The 23,902-nt window shown below is 35.4% G+C and overlaps 1 protein-coding gene across 1 annotated transcript; it reads right to left on the minus strand.

Annotated features, from left to right (window-relative positions):
* Positions 1-275: 275 nt before the first annotated feature.
* Positions 276-23,589, minus strand: pex7 (peroxisomal biogenesis factor 7). The gene is made up of 10 exons (XM_051875381.1): positions 23,196-23,589; positions 23,058-23,115; positions 22,339-22,489; positions 22,173-22,250; positions 21,664-21,772; positions 16,340-16,446; positions 14,795-14,908; positions 12,188-12,243; positions 7,577-7,676; positions 276-756 (listed from the first exon to the last, which is right to left on the minus strand). The coding sequence occupies exons 1-10, from the start codon at positions 23,299-23,301 to the stop codon at positions 691-693; spliced, it is 945 nt and encodes a 314-aa protein (XP_051731341.1). The 5' UTR covers positions 23,302-23,589; the 3' UTR covers positions 276-690.
* Between the last annotated feature and the right edge of the window lie 313 nt (positions 23,590-23,902).

Here is a 23,902-nt window from a genome sequence, read left to right on the forward strand (position 1 = left end):
TAGTATTACTTGATAACATCGCTGTACCATGTTACCGCTACAGTACTTTTTTCTTAACACTATATTACTGTTATACACCTCTAAATGTTTGTATACTTGGCATTTTTATTCCTATATTCTGCCCCAAGTGAAATAAAACACACAATATTCACTAGGTACTTTGATATAATAGTCATCAATTTGTCTGCTACAATTTAAAAAAACACTGAACACAGTGTTGGAGGCAATATTAAAAATATTAATTTGATTTAAATGAACCAGGCTCATCATCTGACTCAATTGATAATGACAGATTGCATTGATTTATTAATATCAGTTTAACAAACTGGAAACAATCTAGTAGCGAACAACAATAATTACTACATAATTTACCAATGAGCTTTAGACAACAATAAGGCACTCACTGTTTAAGGTAAACTCACTTAGTTTGATTTTACACTTATTATAAACACTATAATAACATCACACTCCCGAAAGCAGGCGGTTTTTACACTCAGTGACAGCGTGAGATTCCCCGTCCTCCGTACTGCACTCCCGATGCAATGCTCCTGATGCGTCCCACGGGTTCTCCTTTAATAGCGTCATTAGGAAAACCGCAGTGAAATCTTGGCAAACTCTGCACCTGTGATTGAAACAGAGCCATGACTCCCCCGTGCCTTGCGGCCTCATCTTTCTCTGGTGCATCAACTCCTATTGGGCGGCCAGGCATGAAGGGGTGAAGACTTTTACAGTCTCATCCCAAGAGCAGTCCACAACCTGTAAAAAAAAAAAAAAAAAAAAAAAAAAAAGCCACAGTCACACAATTAAAATGGCATCCATGTAATGTAAAAAAATGTGATAACTACTGTAAGAACATTAAAAGCTTCATGCCAGGCAATCGTAAAGGGGGTCATATGATGATATTTTTAGAATAGGTAGAATAGAATAGAATAGAATAGGTTAATTACTTTAATGTTCAAAAACACATTTTTTATATGCTGTACATTATTGCAGCTCCTCTATTCCCAGTCTGTCTGAAACATGCTGATTTTTACAAAGCCCCTCCAAGGCTTCTAAAGCAATTTTAAACACGCAGTTAATAATGTCATCAGTTTTACTGTATCAGTCCGAGCCCAATTCGGATTTTGAAAACGTGGACAATCAAGCTGATTGATCAGAACCAACTTTGCAAGCACGTCGTTTGACAGCAGAACGTTTGACAGTGGTAAGTAGTCTTTGTATATCGCCTGCGTTGCTCTGTCCCAGGTTTATGAAGCTGTCCTCCTGTAAAATGCGCTGTGCACAAGCAAACTTTGGGTCATACTGCTCAGGAAGAGCTTTATTAATAAATCTTAACCTCTGAAAGCAAAAGCTGTTTTCCTTTCGCATCTGAACACACAGCGTCTTCGCGACATGACAACAACTCAATTCACTGAACCCTCGCCTTCTTTCTTTGTGTATGCGTTTTGCCAGGCATTATGCCACATTGGGACGTGGACGATTGAGGAAGTCATATCTGGACATCGATCGAGGTGTTTTAGGCAGGATAAAATAAGAAAAAATAAATTGCTTTGTAGTAGACTACGAGCTTTGGAACTTTGCATATCAAATACATGCACAAACAGATGCATTACACACTAAAGGAAAACATTAAAAAGCATCACATGACCCCTTTAAACACTTCAAATGGATGCTGGTAATGGTAATTATACTGCACAACTGGTTACAAACCCATGAATTTAAAAGGGTAATATCATGAGAAATTACATTTTTTATTTTTTCAGATTAAAGTGCTTAACAAATAACAAAGTGTGGAAAACATGACTAAATGATGACTTCTTTTTGGCACCAAAAAACCTTTTAAACTTTATGGCTTGATTGGAAAGAATGACAAAGCTAAAAGATCCACCACTGATTGGATACATATGCTGTCACAACAATTTCTATTGGTCCAATAAACTGAGATAAAACATGATTGATTAGGCTATACTATAATATAGGAAGAGAGATGGAGAAAGTAGTTTGCCATAAAAGTATTGGCATTTTACTATTTATATCCAAATTGAACAAAGGAAAACTCCATTAAAAAATCTACCAAATTCATATTGGTAAATGCAAAGCACAAATGGTGGGTGACGGGTCAAGTCACAGAGAGAGAGAGAGAGAAAAGAAATCCCTCTAGCAGTGCTGAGAGAGCACCCTTGAGATTAAAAAACAAAGAGATTTCTATGCATATGTTGCTTTATTGAAATGCACAATAATGATATTCAGCCAATGAATTGCTTGGAATTGTTTTTTCTTTTGATGCTGCTTCAAAGACTTTTTAAAGCCTCTCCTTTTGCACAATAAATTACTACTGTACCATGTACAACTCAACAAAGAACCTCTGTTATGTTTTCCTTATTAAGAATCATAATAGAAATATCAAGACAAACTGAATAAGAGCAGCTGACATTGACACCCGCCAAATGCGGATGGATTTCAGCCATGGCGTGTAACGCAAGTCACTCCTACTAGCCACTTTGGTAGGTTGAATTTTATAATAATATATACATTTTTCAATTGTAGTCTTTTAAAAAGGCATCTGAAATAATAAACTAAGTGCAACTTAGTGTTGTAAAAAAAGTTTTTTTTTTTTTAACATATCAATACTGAAATTTCTGAAACACTTCCAATACTCATTTTCCAGAGAATAGATACACAATACCAGCTGCACATTCTCGCCCTCTCATCTCTCTGACAGTGAGTTGACACACAAACCCGCCTCCCCTCACTCACTCGTTTCATTTGCTCTGGATGAATATTGTTGTTACAGGGCTTGAATTTTGGCGTGGGATTATGCGTATTGCGCACAATTTTACTCATTCCCGCAGATTTTGTGCCCACATAAAGTCGCCTTAGTACTAAATTGAGTTATTTTTCACTGCTTATCGCACTTAAACAGTCAAATAACCACAAAATAATGTCAAAATGCTGGTCTCGGCGAGTATTCAGGTAAACACAGTCAGTTATGTTTTACTGTGAACGTAGTGAACGTAAACATTTGAGAAAGAAAACGCATGTGTAACAGTATAATGGATCCGTGCGTCAGATCTTAAAGTGACAGCAGCCTAATATACCTGCTGCCAAATTATGAGATAATGTTAAAAATATCTATATGGCAGTTTTTACCTTTGGTATCGATGTCAAAATTGTGGCCAGTGAAAAATGTTGAGTGGCTAGTAACTTTGGAAAACCACTAGTCACAGTGGCTGGTGATCAAAAAAGTTAATTTCATAATTTCATGCCCTGTATATATATATATTAATTTCATGGACTAGAATAGACTGGACTGGAATAGAACTGGAATAGAATTTCAAAGGCACAGTGTGTTCAATATGACAATATGAAAGTGATATAGGGATGGCAAAGCAAATCTCCCTTTATTGCAGTCCTTTTCTCCGTATCTCATTACTCCAGAGCGCTCCAGGAGAAAGCCTGTGACTCACCCAATGAGGGAGAAAAGTCCTTCATTAATTACTTGACTGCAAAATGCACAACAGAGACTGAGTGCCAGACAGAGCAGGCAACGGTACAAAAAAAACAGATGCAGAGAGTTAGGCGGAGCAGGCGCGAGGAGTGAACGGGTGGTCAGCTGATAACACAAAGTTCAATATAACTGGAGGCAAGAGAGCAAGAACGTGATTCGGAGCTCCGCTCTTCTCATCTGAAGAACAATATTTGAGCACAAAATACAAGTCCTCTTTGGCAGAAACATTCTAGCTCCTTGTCAAATGGTGCAAAGGTATGATGTATCACCTGCTGTGTGTGTAGATGAAGGTGGAGCTGGGCTTTTTCTCAAGAACCGGTTACAGTATAATTATTGCATTTGAAGGCTTCACTTTGTTAAGGCATAATAACTGTACAGATGTTCAGTGCGGAGAGCAAATCTGAGCGGAGGTGATCAATCAAACTGATATGAATAAAGTAAGGTTGAAGGAAAGTGAATTTCCATTGGGAATGTGTGTTTTTAAGTCCAAGTATGTGCATAACTACTGATAAGACTGATATATCGGCTATTTGAAATAGTCGAAATTGACCTATGATCATGCCCACTTAGCCAGTAAATGACACTGGTCGTGTTAAAAATGTGTATACGTGAGTATTTAACAATGGCTCAAGGCAAGTTATGGGTTTAAATATTGGACTTGACAGCGAGTATGAGCAGCACAAGGTGTGTATGTGCGTGCGTTTGTGTGTACGGTTGGCAGAGAACAGGGAGACTGCGGTAGAAAAAGCACTTCACAGTTCTTGCCCTCGCTTTGCAGGAACAACCCACACCACCTGCAGCCTGCCAACAGCTGCACTTACGCCCCATGCGGAACTAACAATAAGAGTGAATCCATACATACATAATTTTCCAATCCTGCAATTTGGCTCTGACACACTGCGGTCCATTTTTTGTGATTTTTCTGGTTGCGCTCTATTACTATAAGATACACATCACGTCTTGTAAGAGACTCACAAAATACTCGGAAATGGGCAAGACATCTAAGTGAGCTTAAAAGCTTCCCAAATTTGCATTCTGATTGACAGGAAACTCTACATTACCAAAATGAGATGTGAAGGTAATGGCAAAGACTTGAAAAAGTTGAATGGATCCATTAAACCCTGAAAACAATGTAAATAACTTCAGTCCTCCCCACCCCCCAAAAAAATCAGGAAGCTTTGACTGCAAGAAGGAATCTTTAGGCCTTGAAACAGAAGCTCAAACCCGAGAAGTGGATTGTGATTATAAAAAAAAAGAAATAAAAAAAAAAAAAAGAAATAAAAAAAAAAAAAAGAAATTATGCAATCGAATAAAGTCAACTTTATTTACATTTTATTTAAAAAAAAAATTCCATTTAACTTATTGCTATTTTTTTTTTATTTACTTTTTATTTATTTACTTAATTATAAATAAATTATGATTACAAATAAATATATACAGTTGTGGTCAGAACTATTGGCACCCTTGGTAAATATGATCAAAGATGACTGTAAAAATAAATCTGCATTGTTTATCCTTTTGATCTTTAATTCATAAAAGGGTTTCTTTAGGGTTCAGGTCAGGGGACTGGGATGGCCATGGCAGAAGCTTCATTTTGTGCTCAGTGACACATTTTTGTGTTGGTTTTGATGTTTGTTTTGGATCATTGTCTTGATGGAAGATCCAACCACGGCCCATTATTGGATTTCTAGCAGAGGCTGTCAGGTTTTGATTTTTTTATCTGTTGGTATTTGATAGAATCCATGATACCATGTCTCTGAACAAAATGTCCAGGACCTCCAGCAGAAAAATAGGCCCATAACATTAAAGGTCCAGCAGTATAGTTAACCGTGGACATGGGGTACTTTTTATCCATGTGTGCACCAAACCCATCTGGTGGGTTTGCTGCCAAAAAAGCTTGTTTTTTAGTTTCATCTGACCATAGAAGCCGGTCCTGTTTGAAGTTCCAGTCGTGTCTGACAACTGAATATGCTGGAGTTTGTTTCTGGATGAGAGCAGAGGATTTTTCTTGAAACCCTCCCAAACAACTTATGGGGATGTAGGTGCTGTTTGATAATTTTTTTTAGGCTTTCTGAGACTCAAGACTCAACTAATCTCTGCAGTTCTTCGGCTGTGATCCTTGGAGAGTCTTTGGCCACTCAAACTTTCCTCCTCACTGCGCATTAGGACAATTTAGACACACGTCCTCTTCCAGGCAGATTTGTAACATTTTTAGTTGATTGGAACTTCTTAATTATTGTCCTGATGGTGGAAATGGGGATTTTCAATGCTTTAGCTATTTTCTTACAGCCACTTTCTATTTTGTGAAGCTCAACAATTTTTTGCTGCACATCAAAACTATATTCTTTGGTTTTACTCATTGTATTGAATGATTAAGGGAATTTGGCCTTTGTGTTCCTCATGTTAATACTCATGTGGAACAGGAAGTCATGGCTGGACAATTTCATGTTCATGATCTAAAATGCTAAAAAAAATGTAAATATGAATGGGAATATACTTCAGAGATATTTTACTCATAAAAAAATTCTAGGGGTGCCAATAATTGTGGCCAACGTGTTCTAGTACTGCATAAAATGAAATTAATTTTATGCAGTCAAGAGAAATAAGTGCATCATGCTCCATGTAATCAGATGGAAATGAAGACCTTTATATTTACAGGCTTCAAAGAAGGCCTGATGTGGCTTATAGTTTGCAAGGGATTCTTAGAAAAATGGCACAGTGGAGCTGAGGAGGGGTTTGCTGCAGATGTCTTGTGTCAGCTCAGGGATGGCTCATTGACTGCTCTGACTTTTATTCATCACTGTGAGTGCCTGCGTCAGACAGGACCAGCTCCCCTGAGGACTGCGGCCCACATCTCAATGAGCTGAGTGCTCTGTTACTGTACGTGACCCATTCCATGTATGCGCTCTACGAACAAAGCATGCCACCTTTCCGTCGATGATTGTTTTCCACAACAGACAGGCATCTCAGGTGAAGTGAGGTTAACAGAAAAGCCCGTACAGTGAGGGTTAATAGAAAGTGATAGCTGCAGATGGAGTCATGGAAATATTGATTTAAGTTTCTCAATTACTGGTCCATCAGAACAGATGTCATTAAATTGCAGCTTTTACAAAAAAAAAAACAGACAAACAAGGAAAACAAAGATCACAGAAAGTAAGACTGTATGATATAGCCTAAAAATATCTCAATATTATTCAGCCTTTTGGCAATATTTGATATATAACTTATATTTATGTATTTGCTCTGAAATGGCTAAAAATGCAGAAAAACAGTAATATTGTAAAATATTATTACAATTTAAGATAACTCTTCTAGTTTAATATCTTAAACATACTTTTTTTGTCACAAAAGATCACAGAAAGTAAGACTGTATGATATTGCATAAAAATATCTCAATATTGTTTAGCCTTTTGGCAATATTTGACATATAAATTATATTTATGTATTTGCTCTAAAATGGCTAAAAAAAATCTGATTAGAACAAACACTCACTGGAGATTCAAATAGATAAAAAAAAGTTAAAATAATAAAATAAAATAATGAAATAAAACATAAAAACATAAAATAAAATGAAATAAAATAAAAATAACACTAGGACAAATTATATATCACTTTCATTTATATCTACCAATATAACAAAATTTGTTAATAATCAGCAATATTTACATATATTTTAAATTTTAATAGATCATTGTAATACATGTGATGACAAACAAATTCTTTAATCAAAGTTTTGAAATAATTTTGATCACTTAAAACGCCTTTTTTTTTTTTTGCTACAATTACAATGTGCCATATTTGGACTACTAAGGCTTACAGTCCAAGGTTGCTTGGAGTCTTCTTTGTCCTAATATTAATTTCATTTTTGCCACTTATTGAAAGGAGAGCATTGGGAGGATATGTCAGGATTAGGTGGAAAGGAAATGGGAGCTAAACTGGATTTGAACCCATGTTGCCTACAGTATATGCACACATGCACTGAACACTAGGCCACATTTTCAGATCTTCAAGTTCAGCTTACTGAAGTCAATAAGTGTTGCCCACAGTAGTGTGTTTTGATGAGTTTACCTGGTTCGGGATGTGCAGGTTGAAATCCAGGCCACACACAAACTCTGAGTGGTGCTCCAGTGTCTCCAGCAGCGGCTGGCTCTTGGAGTAGTCCCAGAATCTGTGGACGCAGAGCAGCAAAAGGCAATCATGCTAATTGAATGGCCGTTTGTCTTTTCTGACGGGGCAGAGGCTCAAAGCCCTGACGCAGCCCTGGCTCACCAGGCCCCGACTGATCCATTCAGCAAATGTAATTAAATCACCTCTCTGAAAAAACCTCCCTGTCTAAAGGAAAACATTAGGCAGGCATTAATACTAACATTGCCACAGAGCAAAAGTGAAGGATATTATTTAAAAGCACAGTGGGATGAAAGCTGCTCAGGGTGTGGACATCTTTAGACAGAGATGCTGATATAAATCACCAGTGTGGCATCATGCGTGTTAAAGGTTCAGAGGGCACTAAAAGTGCCAAAACTTCACTCTTCCACAAAGCCACAATGTAACTTAAATGACTAGGCTTGCATGATTTTCACCCACAATCAGTGCAGAGAAATGCAGATGACCAAATTCAAATTAAATAAAACTACATAGAGCTACACCATTAATCATTAAAAGATTGCAATCTCGATTTAATCTCGATGGGGGTAACACATTACAAGTAACGTGACGCGATTTACGTAATCAGATTACTTTTTTCAAGTAACGAGTAAAGTAACGCATTTCATTTTTAAATTTACAAAAAAATATCTGAGATACTTTTTCAAATAATTAATGCAAGTTACTTTGTTTTCCAACTTATTGAATGACATCTCTCTTGTCCCCATGTTGAGAGAAATTGGGAGTAAGTGAAGAGGCGTTGTGTGTGCTATGTAAACATGATGGTTATTGTAGACTAGTTCTAGACTACATTTACTCATTTACTTCTCCTGCATCCTATTCTTCTGTAATCCAGAATGGCAGCACATCTGAAAGGTTTGTTTGTTTGAACTGCGCCCTCTACTGTACAGGCGTGAATTTGCATTTCCTTCAGTCTGAGGCTTACTCATTTCACTTTTGGTGTCAAAGGGCCTTTACATTTGCCAAAAATAGAACTTTTTTGTTGAGAAACAAACAGCCCAGCCCAGATGAGAAAAAGTGACGCAAAAGTAACGTAATGCATTACTTTCCATAAAAAGTAACTAACGCAATTAGTTACTTTTTTAGGGAGTAACGCAATATTGTAATGCATTACTTTTAAAAGTAACTTTCCCAACACTACCTATACAATCTTATTCCTAAGCAATTCAGCTAGATGTCTATTAAGCCTTTGAGAATATGATCACCGAACATCCAAATCTGTGCTGGTGCAGCCTTAAGTTGTCAGGAATGAAATAGCTTCACAAACAGACTTTTCAAACACACAGTATGATTATTTGTGTGTTACAATAATTCAAATTATCACAGAAGTACTGGGGTAAAAGTTTATAGTTCGAATATAAACACTGATGTCTATGGTGGCGATCAGTGTAGAGTAAATCACCTTTTGAAAGTAACTTGATGCTTGAAATAAAGATTGTATCGATTACATCGTTACACCAGTAGGTGGCAATAGGTGTTAAAAAAGTATTTGTCATTGAATCATTCATTCAAGAGATTTGTTTAAAAATGCTGATTCATCCAGTAATGAAACAAGTGAGTCACTGAATCATTCATTCAAACCGATTAAAAAAAAAAAATTCAAATGAATGAAATATTTTTATATAGACTGCAGCAATTAATATTTTGTCACAATCTCTGATGATTCAATTCTCTGGTAATTCAAGTTATTTTGTTTTGTTTTCTCTATTTTAGTTTTTCTTTTTTAAACAAAAAAAATCACGATCCTCAATTTATCCAGAATCGTGCAGCTCTGCAATTAAGACAACAAAATCAAATGCAACTAAATTAAATGTTTTTTGAGATTGCACATACTGAGAGAAATTCACTGTCAACACCAGACTGCACCTGATATGTGCAGTTCACATTTTGTGAAGGCGTGTATTTTGATATTCAGATTCAGAACACTGATTTCTGTCACACTTCATTTAAAGCAATGCATCAATCTAAACAAACTGTCATCATTGAAAGAAAGAAAGAAAAAAGAAGCGCATCTGAGTGAAAGCAGAGAACAATACAGCGAAATCAATATCCCAGCTTAATTAGTTGTTAAATAACACAAAGAAAGACAATTTCTGTACAGCACCCCATATTAGTAAGTGCCGTCATAGCAACTCAGAAAAGCCAGCTGTTATGAATGAAAGAGGACACCTTATCTCCTGTAAACGAGACCTGACAGATCTAAAAGAGTGACTGCGTAGACTGGGTTAAGTAAACAGCTAAGTGTGTGTGTGTGTGGCAACAGGTGGCTCACATGTTCTTTTGAACACAAACCCTTCAAAAAGGCTTTGTATTTAAATAAACACCCTTTTCTCTTTACTGCAAGGGAACAAAAAAAGATTCACGTTGATCCTGCGGAAATAATTTCTGGTAATTACATCAGCATTAGCACAGTTTACTCAAATGGCTATTTAATTAGTTTTGAATGTAAAACTAATTAAATGACACCTTGGTCAAGTACGAGCGCCTGTCCTATTCAAATAGCAAATTTCCTGTGATCAATAGAATTGATTTCTATGAAAGCAAAACCACAAATACCTGTTCTAAAGCAAATTAGCTATAATTTATGCTAAATGAACTGAGAGAATGACAACAAACTAAAAGTTGAACAAATATCAAATGGATTTTCTAAAGTTACTAAGGTACAGTAATATAGCTCCTTGTGCAATTCGTATAGGGCCGTTCACACCGACTGCGATTTTATAGAAAATCTTATCATAAATAATGTATTGCAGGTTGAAAATGAGATGTCATTCAATTTTTACAACAAATATATAAATTGTATAAAAATTGGACCAAAATCTTTGAGGAATGTTTCCAGCACCTTGTTGAATCTATGCCACGAAGAATTAAGGCAGTTCTAAAGGCAAAAGCGTGTCCAACCCGGTACTACAAAGTGGCTGGTAAGCGTATATATATATATATATATATATATATATATGCTAATTGAATTTTAGCATTAAACTTTTCAAATTAAAAACAAATATAGCATTTTTACTAGTGGTCTCAGACTCTCCCCACCACATACATAGATTCATTACCATTATATTAGCTTTTTGGATGCATGAATAATTTAATACATGTTTCTTTTTCTTGTTTTTATAGGGATCTGGGTTGTATAAAAAGGTTTAGATTATTGTACTACACAAATTCGCAGTGTTTATTTACTGATTGTCCGGCACATTTAGCCTCCAGGCTTAGATAAACAATGTTTAAACAATAAGCTGACTAGCATCACTGGAAGGAAAATCAAACTCACCTCTAATAAGACCACTGCTCAATGTGCAAGTCAATTCTCATTTTAAATGCTTGTCAACACAGATAAAGTACTCTCTGTAATCTTTCTCCAACAGCCAAGGCAAAGATCAGTTGTCACTTTGTAAAGACAATGACCATCCATCCCTCTATCAATTATGGGGCTCTCACAACAGAACAGACTAACTAAGGAATGTAATGTTCCAGGTTCAAGTTAAGCTGTATTGACAATCATGCTGTCAATTACCACAGTCACATGCTGTCCCTTAGTATAAAAAACAGAAATGTGTAGCTTCTTTTTGTTAAAGCACTCAATTTTTCTATACAAAGTTTTATCTAAACCATACAAATTATGTGGGAGAGCTTCACTGCACTTGGAACATTACTAGATGTCTGGCAGTAGCATAAAGGTGTGCCAATTCAGAAATACAATGTCAGACTTCTGTTAACTATAGTATAATTAGTATGATCTTCAAAGACCAAAACATATCTATCAGACTTAATCACAATTAATGGTTATTAAGACTCTGAGGGTATATTTGTATAAAACTAATTTGTGGTTCCTTTATCCAATTACAGCAACTAGGCAGCCAGCAAGCTTGGAAATAATAAAGCCAAAATTGGCTTTTGCTTTACTACAGTGATTACTACTGATACGTCCTTGACGGCCCTATTAAAGATCATTCTCCCTATGCAAAAATGATCTCCACGCTCAATAAAAACACAACCATGCACTAACAGAATGAGCCCACTGCAAAAGGGAATAAAACAGTCTACCCTGAAATGAGATCAATGGCTTTTACAACCCCGCTTGATGGCAAAGGCATCAGTTCTTCTGCAGACTTTGCCATTCATCCAAATGGCACTAGGAAAGATCACCTCAACATGGATGAGTAGATTTGGATAGTTCAGGGAAAGGTTCTTTAGAAGCCTTACTGTATTTTTGATGGAAGTGCTCAGTGTAAGATTGTAAGCAGATATAATTACTTTGTGAAGGAAGGAAACTCCCACAGGAAAGAGAGAGAACAATAATATATCACAAAATTGACTCATCATGGCAAAATTTAATTTATCCCATCATACAACAGTTAGTTCCAGTCCTCTAATTTGCTTGGACAATTGTGTATTAACTGCCTTGTTTATAGAACTGTATATAAGAAATAGCACACATGCAAACATGCTGTTGTGTTGATAATCAGAAGAACAGAACAGATGCATCTGTGGTCAAACATTTGGCTTTACCTGACTGTGAAATCATATGAGCAGGACCCGAGGATGGTCTTGTAAAATGGGCAGAACTAGAAATGACAAACAAATGAAAGAGGAATTAATATACAGTAGCTGCTGTACAAAACCATAATCAATTGATGTACATGCTGATATCTTTATCAATGAACACTGCATTAAATTTGACTTTGTATATAGGCTAGATTTACACCAAAGCTGAATGTGGCCCAAATCCTTTCATCATTTGATAGATAGTATAAACAGCAAAAAACACTCTGAATGTGTTCAAAATTCTGCTATACTATTTGTTCAATTTTTCACAGTATGCAGTTAGTGTCATGGTCATGTTTAGGCTCTGTCTTGTTTAGGGTGCGTCTCAGTAAGCTCCCTAGTTCAGTAGTCAGTGCACTGATCAGGGAGTCGGCCATTTTAAGGGCTGTCACAATCGCAAAATCCTACCAGTGCAGTGAAACGTTCGCTCCCTAAAAAGTCCCACAATGCACAGTGAAAACCAGGGCGCGCACTATGCTTACTATGCATGCGTCTCAATGTGTATGTGACATTAGTGATATTCAATACTATTTAGGGCAGATAGGGTGGATAGTATGCACATTGGGATGCAGTCTATGTTCCCTTAACGGATGTCCTTAAGCGCAAAAAATAAATCACGTGAGCCAACTCACTACACATAATGACACGCGGTAGATGTTTTTTAAAATACAAACCATTATTTAATTATATTTCAGCATAAACACATTGCTAGACAAGTGATGAACATTATCTAGCTAACATTTATGTTGCAGGTATATATATTAAGCAAAGTATTTATCATAATGTACTTCAGTGTTTCCCATACACAACATTAAAGACTTTTTATGTTATAATGAGAAGTTTAAATATATTTTTGGGCCGCCACAGTCTAGTTAATGAATGGGAAGCACTAAAATCTATTTGTGTTCTATCTATTTTATCTGTTTTCTATTTCTATTTATTTATTTATTTATTTTCACATTTGCATAGTTGACGATTACAGCTTTTTACTAGATTTATAATGACACATTTGGTTTGTAAACTTGTTTTCCGCCAAAATAAAAGCTCGACTGCAGTTTCCATCAAAATAAAAGCTCACGTGTTCATCTCTTTTAAGTATAGAAATTGGGACAAAACGAATTAATTCTTCATTTATTTTTCAGTGCATTTGTTTTACAATATATGGCTATTACTGTCATAGGAATAATATTATAACTATTATTATTATTATTATGTAGTGTAATGTAATAATTTAACTTTAAAATATACAAAATTTCCTTCGGGAGGGGGGTGGTGGATGGGGGGACAGTTACACAAAAATCCTGTGGGAAACACTGTACTTTAAATAACATAAACAAATAATGTCAGAAAGACATCAGTTCTGCTGTCATTCATAAATACCAGTAGTGATGTTGTACAATGCGGACATTGTCATGTCGCCGGAAACAGAGTCATCGGTGTCCCAATGTGTAGTGAGCCAGGGTCCTTACTGTCCTTACCTGTGCCCGAATTTGTGTACACGATATACTGATTCACGACCTAGTAGGAAGCTAGGGAGCTGATTGAGACGCACCTCTCAGGAGGAACCTGGAGGTTTTTTCAGAAGAACAGTGCAAAACTCAAAAACGAGATCTTTGAGATCTAAACATTTCTATTGATTAACTCTCCTTCTGCCTGAGTATTTTTAATTATCTTAGCTGGAGAGGTTCATCAAAAATATTGTCATGACCCTACAGGAGGAGTTTTTGATCATCTGCAGAACAGTAAATGCGAAGGACAATGAATGAACCTCTTCATCACTGATACAGTATAAGATGACATAATAATCATATAAAAAGAATAAACAGTGTTCATTTCAAAGCTATTTGCTATCATTACATTCAGGAACACACAATCTCATGCTTCACAGCTCTCCTGTATTCCCAGTGCAATAATAATACTCTGTGTTCCTAGCACCTTATTTCACACATTTCTATATTATCTGAAAGCTGAGAGCAAAACCATTAACTTGAAACAACTTGTGATTTCACCCTGACCCAGCTGAAGTGGGCTTTATTCCCACAGCTCTATTTGGAGATACAAAGTTCCTCATGTGGAATAAAATCAGATGGAAGGACTATTTGTGTATGTTTTGTTCACAGGTTTGGCAGCAGACTGGTCAGGTGCAAAGTGCACTGAACTCTTGAATCAACGTAACTGCTGACTGTTTGGACACTGAAGCGCTCGCATTTTCTCCAACTCAATTACACAGATTCCTAAAGATAATCTGTTTATATACGGAAATCCATAGCTGTCACATACAATACAGAAATACGCTTCGAGTTTCACACAGACAGAAGCTGCCGCAAGCCTCATTAATGTTCAACAGACTTATTAAGTTAATTTACGTCAAAGCAATGACCAAACTAATGTAACACTGAACGCAGATGTTGTAAGTGTCTTCACCCTTCACCCTTCATCCAGCTGAGTATTTCAAACTGTTATGTGATTTTACTCTATGGCCCCCTTTATACAAACAATGTTTGCATGGTCCTTGAAACCACATTCAAGACACTCTTCTGGAAGAAATTGAGGCCATCAAACTAAAAATACCTTTACTCTGCGGATGGCGTAAGAATGGCCCATCATTTGAGCTACAGGATTTCGGATGTTCCTTAAGTCCCACACTCGGAGACTGCAGTCCACGGATCCAGTGACCAGAACATTCTGAGAACAGAAGAGAAATGAGAGGAATAACAGAGTTAAATGTTTTGTCCACAATTCTATCATTTCAGATCATCTTACATAATTGAAAGACAATGGAATTAAATACTACTTAATTTACACAAATAGTATGTGCAGTACACAGTATGCTACATTGTTGGTCACATAACTCCACTACATTACATGCTTAATTTAGTGAGTGGTATCCAGTTATGATCTCGGAAAGACAAAGTGCTTTTGAAGTTTTTTAATCTAATTTCCATCAAAATGCTTAAAATACTCAAGTTTGGAGTCACTAAGATTTTTTTTAAAGAAATGTATACCTATTAATTTATTACAGCAAGGGAACATTAAATTAATCAAAAGTGATATTAAAGACATTTATAATGTTACAAAAAACTTGTGTTTCAAATAAATGCTGTTCCTTTGAGCTTTCTATTCATTAAATAATCCTGAAAAAATGTTTCCACAAAAATATTAGACAGTTTTCAACAATTAAAAATAATAAGAAATGTTTCCAAAGCACCAAATAAGCATTTAGAAATGATTTCTGAAGGATCATGTGACACTGAAGTGCTACATCATCACAGGAATAAATTAAATGTTAAAATATATTAAAATAGAAAAAGGTTTATAAATTCTAGTAATATTTCACAATATTACAGTTTTTAAAATAAATGCTGCCATGGTGAGCATAAGAGACTTCTTTCAAAAACTAAAAAGTTTATGTTAATACTTTAAATTATTTTAATACTTAAAAATAATCCTAATATTGTTTAATGTGCCATTTGTAGGATAATTTCTTCAAAAAACAAATCTGAATACAGAACATACTGTGTGCAGTAATATACTGCATATTCTGAAAATTGAAGAAATAGTATAGCAGTACACCATTTTGAACATATCTAATTCCTAAACAGATGCCTAAATATTAACATCACATTATATCTATTTTCCTTAAGTTCTCTGAAACAGTTTGCTACAATTATATTAAAATATATATGACCTTGGACCACAAAACCAGTCATAAGGATCAATTTTTTGAAATTTTGAAATTTATACATCATCTGAAAGCTGAATAAATAAGCTTTCCATTGACGTATGGTTTGTTAGGATAAAACAATTGTTGGCCGAGATACGGCTATTTGACTTTTGGAATCTGAGGGTGCAAAAAAAAAAAAATCAAAATATTGAGAAAATCGGCTATAAATTTGTCCAAATGAAGTCCTTGGCAATTCATATCCACTCACAAACTTACTATCCTAATGATTTTTGGCATAAAAGAAAAATTGATAATTTTGACCCATACAGTGTTGGCTATTGCTGCAAATATACCTGTCCAGGAACACATATAGTATCATAAACTGTGTTATGGAACTCAAATCCCATTTGTGCCCTCAGACAGTGAATGAACCGAATAGAGGAAATAATCACCTGGTCGTATTTGCACCAATCACAGCTGAGGGCTTCAGCCCTGTGTGCAGGAATGGCCAGCCTGCAGGATCCCGCTTTCACATCCCAAACTCGCAGTGTCCCGTCCCCTATAGCAACAGAGATGAGCATCAGTTGTCAAGCATCAGACCTTTAAATCTTCTAAAAAGCCACAAAATTTCTCATATAAATTTCCGGTTTGCAATCTCAGCAGAATCCTCTGAACCATGACATTCATTTCAAGGGCCACTTGCACTCAGCATGAATGGACCCAGGGCAAGGCGCTGAGGGAACCGTCACTGGCCAGTCCTCTGTACGCTGCACGGGCCACCGATTTCTACAGGGAATTTCTCATCGTATTTTTTTTTTTTTGATGCCTTTTATCTGACCTTCTTCTTAAAGCACAGCATTTCTATTCTGAAGTAAGCAGTAAATGGTCCAACCACTCACTTTTTACAAGTCACTAAAAGGCGCAATGTTAGCAGTATCTACAAACCACAGCAAAAGACTCAAGACTCATTCACCAGGGGATTCTCTATATGGTGCATAAGAATTTAAAAGCTGATTAAGTATAAATGTAGAACTAACAGACTGGTGGAAAATTTGCATATGATCCCTATAAACCACACGTTCCACTTTGAATAATTTAGGATGTTCCTAAAAATCATAAATAACTATATATCATGCAGAAACTTAAAACATTAAGTAAGCATCATAAACACATACTAACCATATTAATGCATATATGGAATGCTCACAGACACAGACATTAATAGTTAATATTTTATCTTTAAAGTTGGGATGAAACCAAAGTTGTGATAGTCATTTCTTCCATATGGTGATATATATCCGAGTGAACGGCTTCTTGAACAAGAAAAAATGTAGGGCGGGACTTGATTTTGTCCATAGGGAATTGATTGGATGGTTGTGGTTAGCTAATGCTGTGATGTCATATGAGTGACAGGTAGCCAGTAAACACGTCATCAGAGAAGAGAAAAGATGTCACTGCAAGAGGGAGGGGAAGTTATTTTGATTAAAGATTACAATTTGGATTTCAAAGTGACTTTAAGACCATTTAAAAGTGTGCTAAGCCAAGCATCTCTATTACTATTGTGAACAAACACGCAAGGTATTAAACTTTGGTATCCATCTCATCTTTTCCGGCACAAACATGAATGATACCTTAAATAGCAACACACTAGCTGTTCTCTCTGTATACAAACCAAGTCTGGAGTAAATATGTCCAAAAAATATGTCTCAATCCTTAAGACGTCATCAAAATACATTGCGTTTATTGATGAGCCAATAGATTGCCATTTAAATGAATAGCCCTACTCTAGTTAATTACATCTCAGGAGGCTTATGCCAATGACTATTGTAACCCTTATTGATTTGGTGATCTGCAACTGATGGAATAAATAAAAGCCACTCTGAAGTGCGACCCGCAGGGAGTTCCTGCCTGAGCTGCACAGTCACAATAAATTAAGCCTATCACATAAACACTTTAATGTACTCTAGGAAGATTTAAACAGAGTAGTGGTTTTGTAAAAGTGTCAGAGAATCTAAACTATGGGTCGTATAGATATGATTATTTTTTATTATTTCAGTTTTTTTTATTTTTGTAATTTGACAGTATTACTAATCTTTGCTGTGCCTATTGCCTACATCATTTATTTTTAAAAATATTTTTCAAATGCTTTTTATGTATTGATTTTATGATTTTACCCTTGTCGCAGATGCAGACTTTGATCTTAAAATATGAAAAGCCACCATTATATATAAAATTATGATAATCTTATTCAAATCCTCAGCTAAGATCTTTAAATTACAAAGGCACCACCACTCCAGCTCCAAAAGCTGATGAGAATGTCAGAAAATGAGGCCTCAATATGTAGGAGGCAGCTTGTAGATGGAAGTAAAAAAAAAAATTCAAGGTTTTGAGGAAGATTAATTACGTCAATATTTCAATAAAACTCAAGTTTAACAACAACTTTGATATGTGGTCTGCTTTAGGCACTTCTATTTTAATTATAGCGGAACAGATCTCTTACTGAGATTGTTGGCATGTAAGCGTTTTGCATTAATGATCTCACTGGCATCCTCGTCAGAGAAGCCAGGGCTCCTGCTATCACTGCATTGAGCGGGAGGAGGTGAAATCTCTGATAAGGGTGGTGCTGAAATTGTCTCTTCAAAGCACAGAGGCACTTGTAGGCCCTGTTCATTACATTATCTGATGATTTAGACTACTACATATACATATGATACGATATAAGCAATATGTATACATTCACATGTACATATTATTACAATTTAAAATAACTGTTTTCTATTTTAATATATTTTAAAATGTAATTTATTCCTGTGATTTTCAGCATCATTACTACAGTCTTCAGTGTCACATGATCCTTCAGAAATCATTCTAATATGCTGATTTGGTGCTCAAGAAACATCTCTTATTATTATCAATGTTGAAACAACTGTGCTGCTTAATATGTGGGAAATCATGATACATTTTTTTCAGGATTCTTTGATGAATAAAAAAAGTTCAAAAGAACAGCATTTTTTTTTTAAATAGATTTTTTTTTGTAACATTATTTATGCCTTAACTATCACTTTTGATCAATATGTCCTTGCTGAATAAAAGTATTAATTGACTGAATAATTTTTGATTTGACTGTATGTATGCGATGATTTCATTGTATTTCATACAATGAAATATGCCAACATTATATTACACAGCATGAACTAGCAAATACTGTGTATTTTATGTCTCACCAAAGACCTGCAAGCTATGCTGGTTTGGTTTAATTATTTGGAGTCATGTGGAAGCACTGACGTCATTGTCCATGCAAAGACTGGTCAGACTCATGAAATATTTTCTCACAAAACTGCAATTTGGCATTTGCATATTAAAGATACATTAATAAGGAATGAAAGAGTTCATGTATAAACATCAGGCTTGCAGAAAGTTACAAAGTCACAACCAGTCCTGAAAAACAGCTTGAAAGTTGCCACATATGGAAAGTGAAAACCTGATGCTGGCTTTATGTTATATGCTTCTATAAGTGGTTTCTGTGATGAGAAAAGCCAGCATATATATAACTTAAACATCTTTGCTGAGGCGGCATTTCATGGAAACCGCTTGTCCCATGATCACATTCAGTATTTGCCACGGTACTGGGATTTAGTATTGATTTTCAGACACATCTCATTACACACGTGGTGTCAACATTTAATAGCAAAAGAAAAGGGTCCTCCATCAGCACATGAGCGTGTTATTCTTACTACAGCTCCTGAGGAGGGTTCAACTCAATATAAACCAGCATGAATGAGGTTTTATGCATATGGTCTCTCAAGGAACCATAAATGGGCTTCATGTGTGTATGTGCATTCAGGGCTAGTCTTTAATGTCTGATGCACTATAAAGGATGCTTGACTCTTTGTCACCGTTCATGCATAAAATGTGGTATAAAGGGATGCATATCCCCTTTGGTGTGCCACAGAATAAAGTAATTAGTGTTTGCAATGACGTGAGGATGAGTAAATGACGGCACAATTTTCATTTCTGGGTGAACTATTCGTGTTAGACACTGAGACTCTGAGAGCACATCAGCAGCAAGTGGGTGCTGCAGGCCCAATGTGCTGCTGATAAGATCACAACAGAGCCGTTTGGAGCTGATGAACTCTGGGATCTGATGGCAAAGCCTGCTAGTTTAGAGCTGTGATGTGGTCACCAATCCCTGCTACTCCTGAAAAAGATGTGTGCTCGTGAGACCCTTGTGAGTCTTTCTTACACAAGTACACATAGGTCACTGTGCAGACTCAAGAGTACAAGCTAAAAGAGCAAACATCCAATATTATGCAATCATGATTATGCAGATATTTCTATCATGAATGTACTTTTGTAAATTTTCCCAGCACAAAAATGTAATCAAAACAAGGGCTATTCAGTCTATTATTTTTTTTAATTCTACATCAAAAAACAGATTGCTAATTCAGATTAATCTTTGTTGAGAAGGGAATTTAGATACATGTTAGGGGGCATGGTTACAGGGTCAGTTAACCCAAAAATGAAAATGCTGTCATTTACTCATCCTCAAGTTGTACTAAACCTGCATGAATTTCTTTCTTCTGTTAAACAGAAAGGAATATATTTTGAATAATGTTCATAAACAAACAGTAGAAGAAAGAACTTCATTCAGGTTTACAACAACTTGAGGGTGAGTAAATGATGATAGAATTTTTATTTTTGGGTGAACTATCCCGTTAACTACGTTTACATTTGTGCTGTTTTCGTTAGTTAATTGTATTAAATTAATACATTAAATTAAAATTCCTAATCAAAACTAAATATATATATATATATATATATATATATATATATATATATATATATAATTAAAGAGCATCAGTGAGCTGAAGAGGATGATGAAAGCTCACTGCTGACCTCATGGGGTGAATGCTGGTACTGTTGAGGTGAATGATTTGGCTACTAGACCTAATTAAAATAAAACACAACCTCAGTCTGCACCTCTTTTTTTTCTGCTAATTATATTGAGGTTAATAAATTTGTGAAATGCCACTACATGTCTCAACACAAGCTGTATTTCCATATTTATTGTAACTTATAAGTTGCTCTCTAGTGTATAATTTGCAAAATCAAAACATGGCATATATACAAACAAGCAATTTACTAACAGTTTGTGTTGAGGTATGTCACACCATTTTACGACAGGGTTATTATAGGTATTAGGGTTATAATCACTAAAAATAAATAAAACACTTGAAATAAAATAATTGTTAACTGCTAAAACTTATTTCAGGTAGTAACTTGATGTACTTTAATTTGATGTATTAAAATAACAAACTAAAACTGAAGTAGAAATTAACAAAAGCTATACAGACACATTTTTAAAAAATAAACTAATAAAAATGACAAAAACACAACCAAATCATGAAAACTTTATCTAAAATCAAAATGAAAACAGACAATATATATATAAAAAATCAAACTATTAATAAAAACTATAATTGTATCTCAGTGATACTAAAATAACAATATTTCCCATACCTCTTCTTCTCATCATAATTGCCATCCCTCAAAATAATTAGCAAAAAGAACTAGCAACTTGTATTGATAGTATAATACACAGCATATTTCCAAAAGCACTTCAATTCACTTTAGTGTTGCTCTTCCACATGCTCCATAAACTTAATGCATATGCATGTCTGATCACCCCTAGATTATATAGTATTTCTGGTCTGGATTTCCAAAGGAAATCAACAATCCTTCCAAGCTTCATGGGAGGACAGATACATTATCCTACCTGAGGCTGAAGCAAAGCATGCTGAGATATGAGGAGACCAGATGGTGCTGTATATGACACCCTCATGACCCTGCAGGGAGGTCACTAACTGACATCTCTCCGGATCCCACTGTGTGAAAAACAGGACAACCATGAAATTCAATTCATTTTAACAGTAAACATAATTTTTTATAATATTAGAAATATTTTTACATAAACATTTTTTCTATCCTGTTTTGACCCTCTCTATTTTGATGGGCATGCCGCATTCAAGACTTGGAAGTAAACGCCCACTGCTAAGATTATGTAACAGGTTTGCATAATAAAATAATTTTCAACGTCCCCACCATTACACATGTGGAATTGTTTTGAATACATCCAATGTTCGCCATACATGTTTGAGCGACAGTCAAATATTTTTATACAATAACCTCTTATATGTCAAAATATCAAGGAAAATTTTATTTATTTCATGACCCCTTTAAAAAAATGCCTGCATATATTCACCCTCTAAAACAAACTCCACTTACCACTTTGGCCGTGTGGTCCCAAGATCCTGATACCACCAGGTTCTCTCCCCGTGTCTGACTCCAGTCTACTGAATACACCTGTAAGGCCAGACGTTTTACAATCTAGAGGTTATGAAGTGCGGGAAGCTTTAACATGCTGTTTTGGAAGTTAAAAGTGTTAACTGACCTCTTGTGTGTGCCCTTTCAGCACCTGCAGAAGACCTTGTGGGTTGGCTGTGTCCCAGATCTGCAAAGATCCATCACCTCCTCCCGTCACCAGCACATGTTCATTGCTCTCGCTCCACGTCACATCGAAGAGGCCATCATTCCAGTCAAAACTGCCCATGAGACAAAAAGATACTTAACGATTGAACACATCACTGACTCCTCTTCATATCACTGTAAGATGACACGGATTTACAGCGGCCTCAAAAATGTATGAATGTCAATGCGTCCAAAATAAAATACAAAACCAAAGTGTTATCTGCAAAAAAATTATTCTAGAAATTTTCTAAATAATGACAACTAATAATAATTATGATAATAATACATTATATTTTGCATAAAGAAAAAGGAACCTATTTTCAGGTCCAATAGGATTTTGTTAGAACATTATTTTCACGACAATTACGAAAACTTCCTCTATATTCTAATTACTTAATGCAAAAAAACAAAAGTGCATTTGTAAAACAGTTTTAATTGTATATCATAGTTATATTTGTATGATGATTTTCATTACTGTATACAAAAAAAAAAAAAAAAACATACAATTTTTTTTTTTTTTAAATAAAATAATGGTCTGTTGTTTGTTTCTGGTGGTTTTGGTGATCACTATGATCCAGACATATTTGTAGATGCTCTATTTAATGAAAGTGAATTGAATTAAACTGAAAGACAGCAAATTACCTCCTCACAAGTGAAACATCTGCCTCTCTCTGCTCCAGCACAAGAAGTGTCCCACATCCTAAATGACACGAAATTGGTTTTCATTGGCATTTATGTCAATATCATTAGATGCATGTTCATGCAAACTACTACTATTACCTGCTATTCCATAATACTGAGAGGAAGCACATGCGACCGTAGAAGCGAGAAAGGGTGAAATCTCCACCGCATATCCATGACGTCCTGGAGATTTAAACGACTTCATACTCTCTAATAACTCGGTGTATACAGAAATAACGCCTAGGTCATTGCACTATTTACTCTAAAGTCCTTCAAAAATGCAATCACGTGTAATAACCTATTTTGTTCGTGGTAAAACGTCAAACTCTTGTCAACAACGGCGAAAGCTTGATAAATTCCCAACAACCAATACAACAGTACGCTAAGAATTTAATGCATTTGCCAGGTAAACTCAAATTTAGCGCAAAACATCTGTATACCAGTTGTTTACTTCCGTGTTTGGACTGCGTGAAAAACGCAATGCTGTGATTGGTCGGGTGAGGATGACGCAATCTCGCAGATTTATTTATGATTGATTACATTAATATGCTGTTTTTCCTTTTTTATTCTATACGGTTTTCTAAAATGAAAACTAGAGCAGAAAATATTTTTAAAATTCTTTAATTTGCACGTAAAACGCACGTAATTTGTAAAAAAAAAAAAAAACCCAAAAAAAACGAGTGACTGAATTTAGAGCAAGTTGCAGCTTAAAATGATCTCGCAGTCACACCAGATGGCAGCATTTCTCTGGTAAAGACCCATTTGTTGTCTTTTCAGAGTTAACATCTCATAATTTAAAATATTTT

This window comes from Ctenopharyngodon idella, chromosome 20 (assembly GCF_019924925.1).
Source record: "Ctenopharyngodon idella isolate HZGC_01 chromosome 20, HZGC01, whole genome shotgun sequence".
Taxonomy (NCBI): Eukaryota; Metazoa; Chordata; class Actinopteri; order Cypriniformes; family Xenocyprididae; genus Ctenopharyngodon; species Ctenopharyngodon idella.

Coding starts and splice junctions, on each gene's coding strand:
- pex7 (XM_051875381.1), bottom strand. CDS start 23,301: ATGAAGTCGTTTAAATCTCCAGGACGTCATGGATATGCGGTGGAGATT. Junction 22,251..22,338: donor TGAAAGGGCACACACAAGAG/GTCAGTTAACAC, acceptor CTGGCCTTACAG/GTGTATTCAGTAGACTGGAG. Junction 12,244..14,794: donor ACGCCATCCGCAGAGTAAAG/GTATTTTTAGTT, acceptor TGTCATTTCTAG/TTCTGCCCATTTTACAAGAC.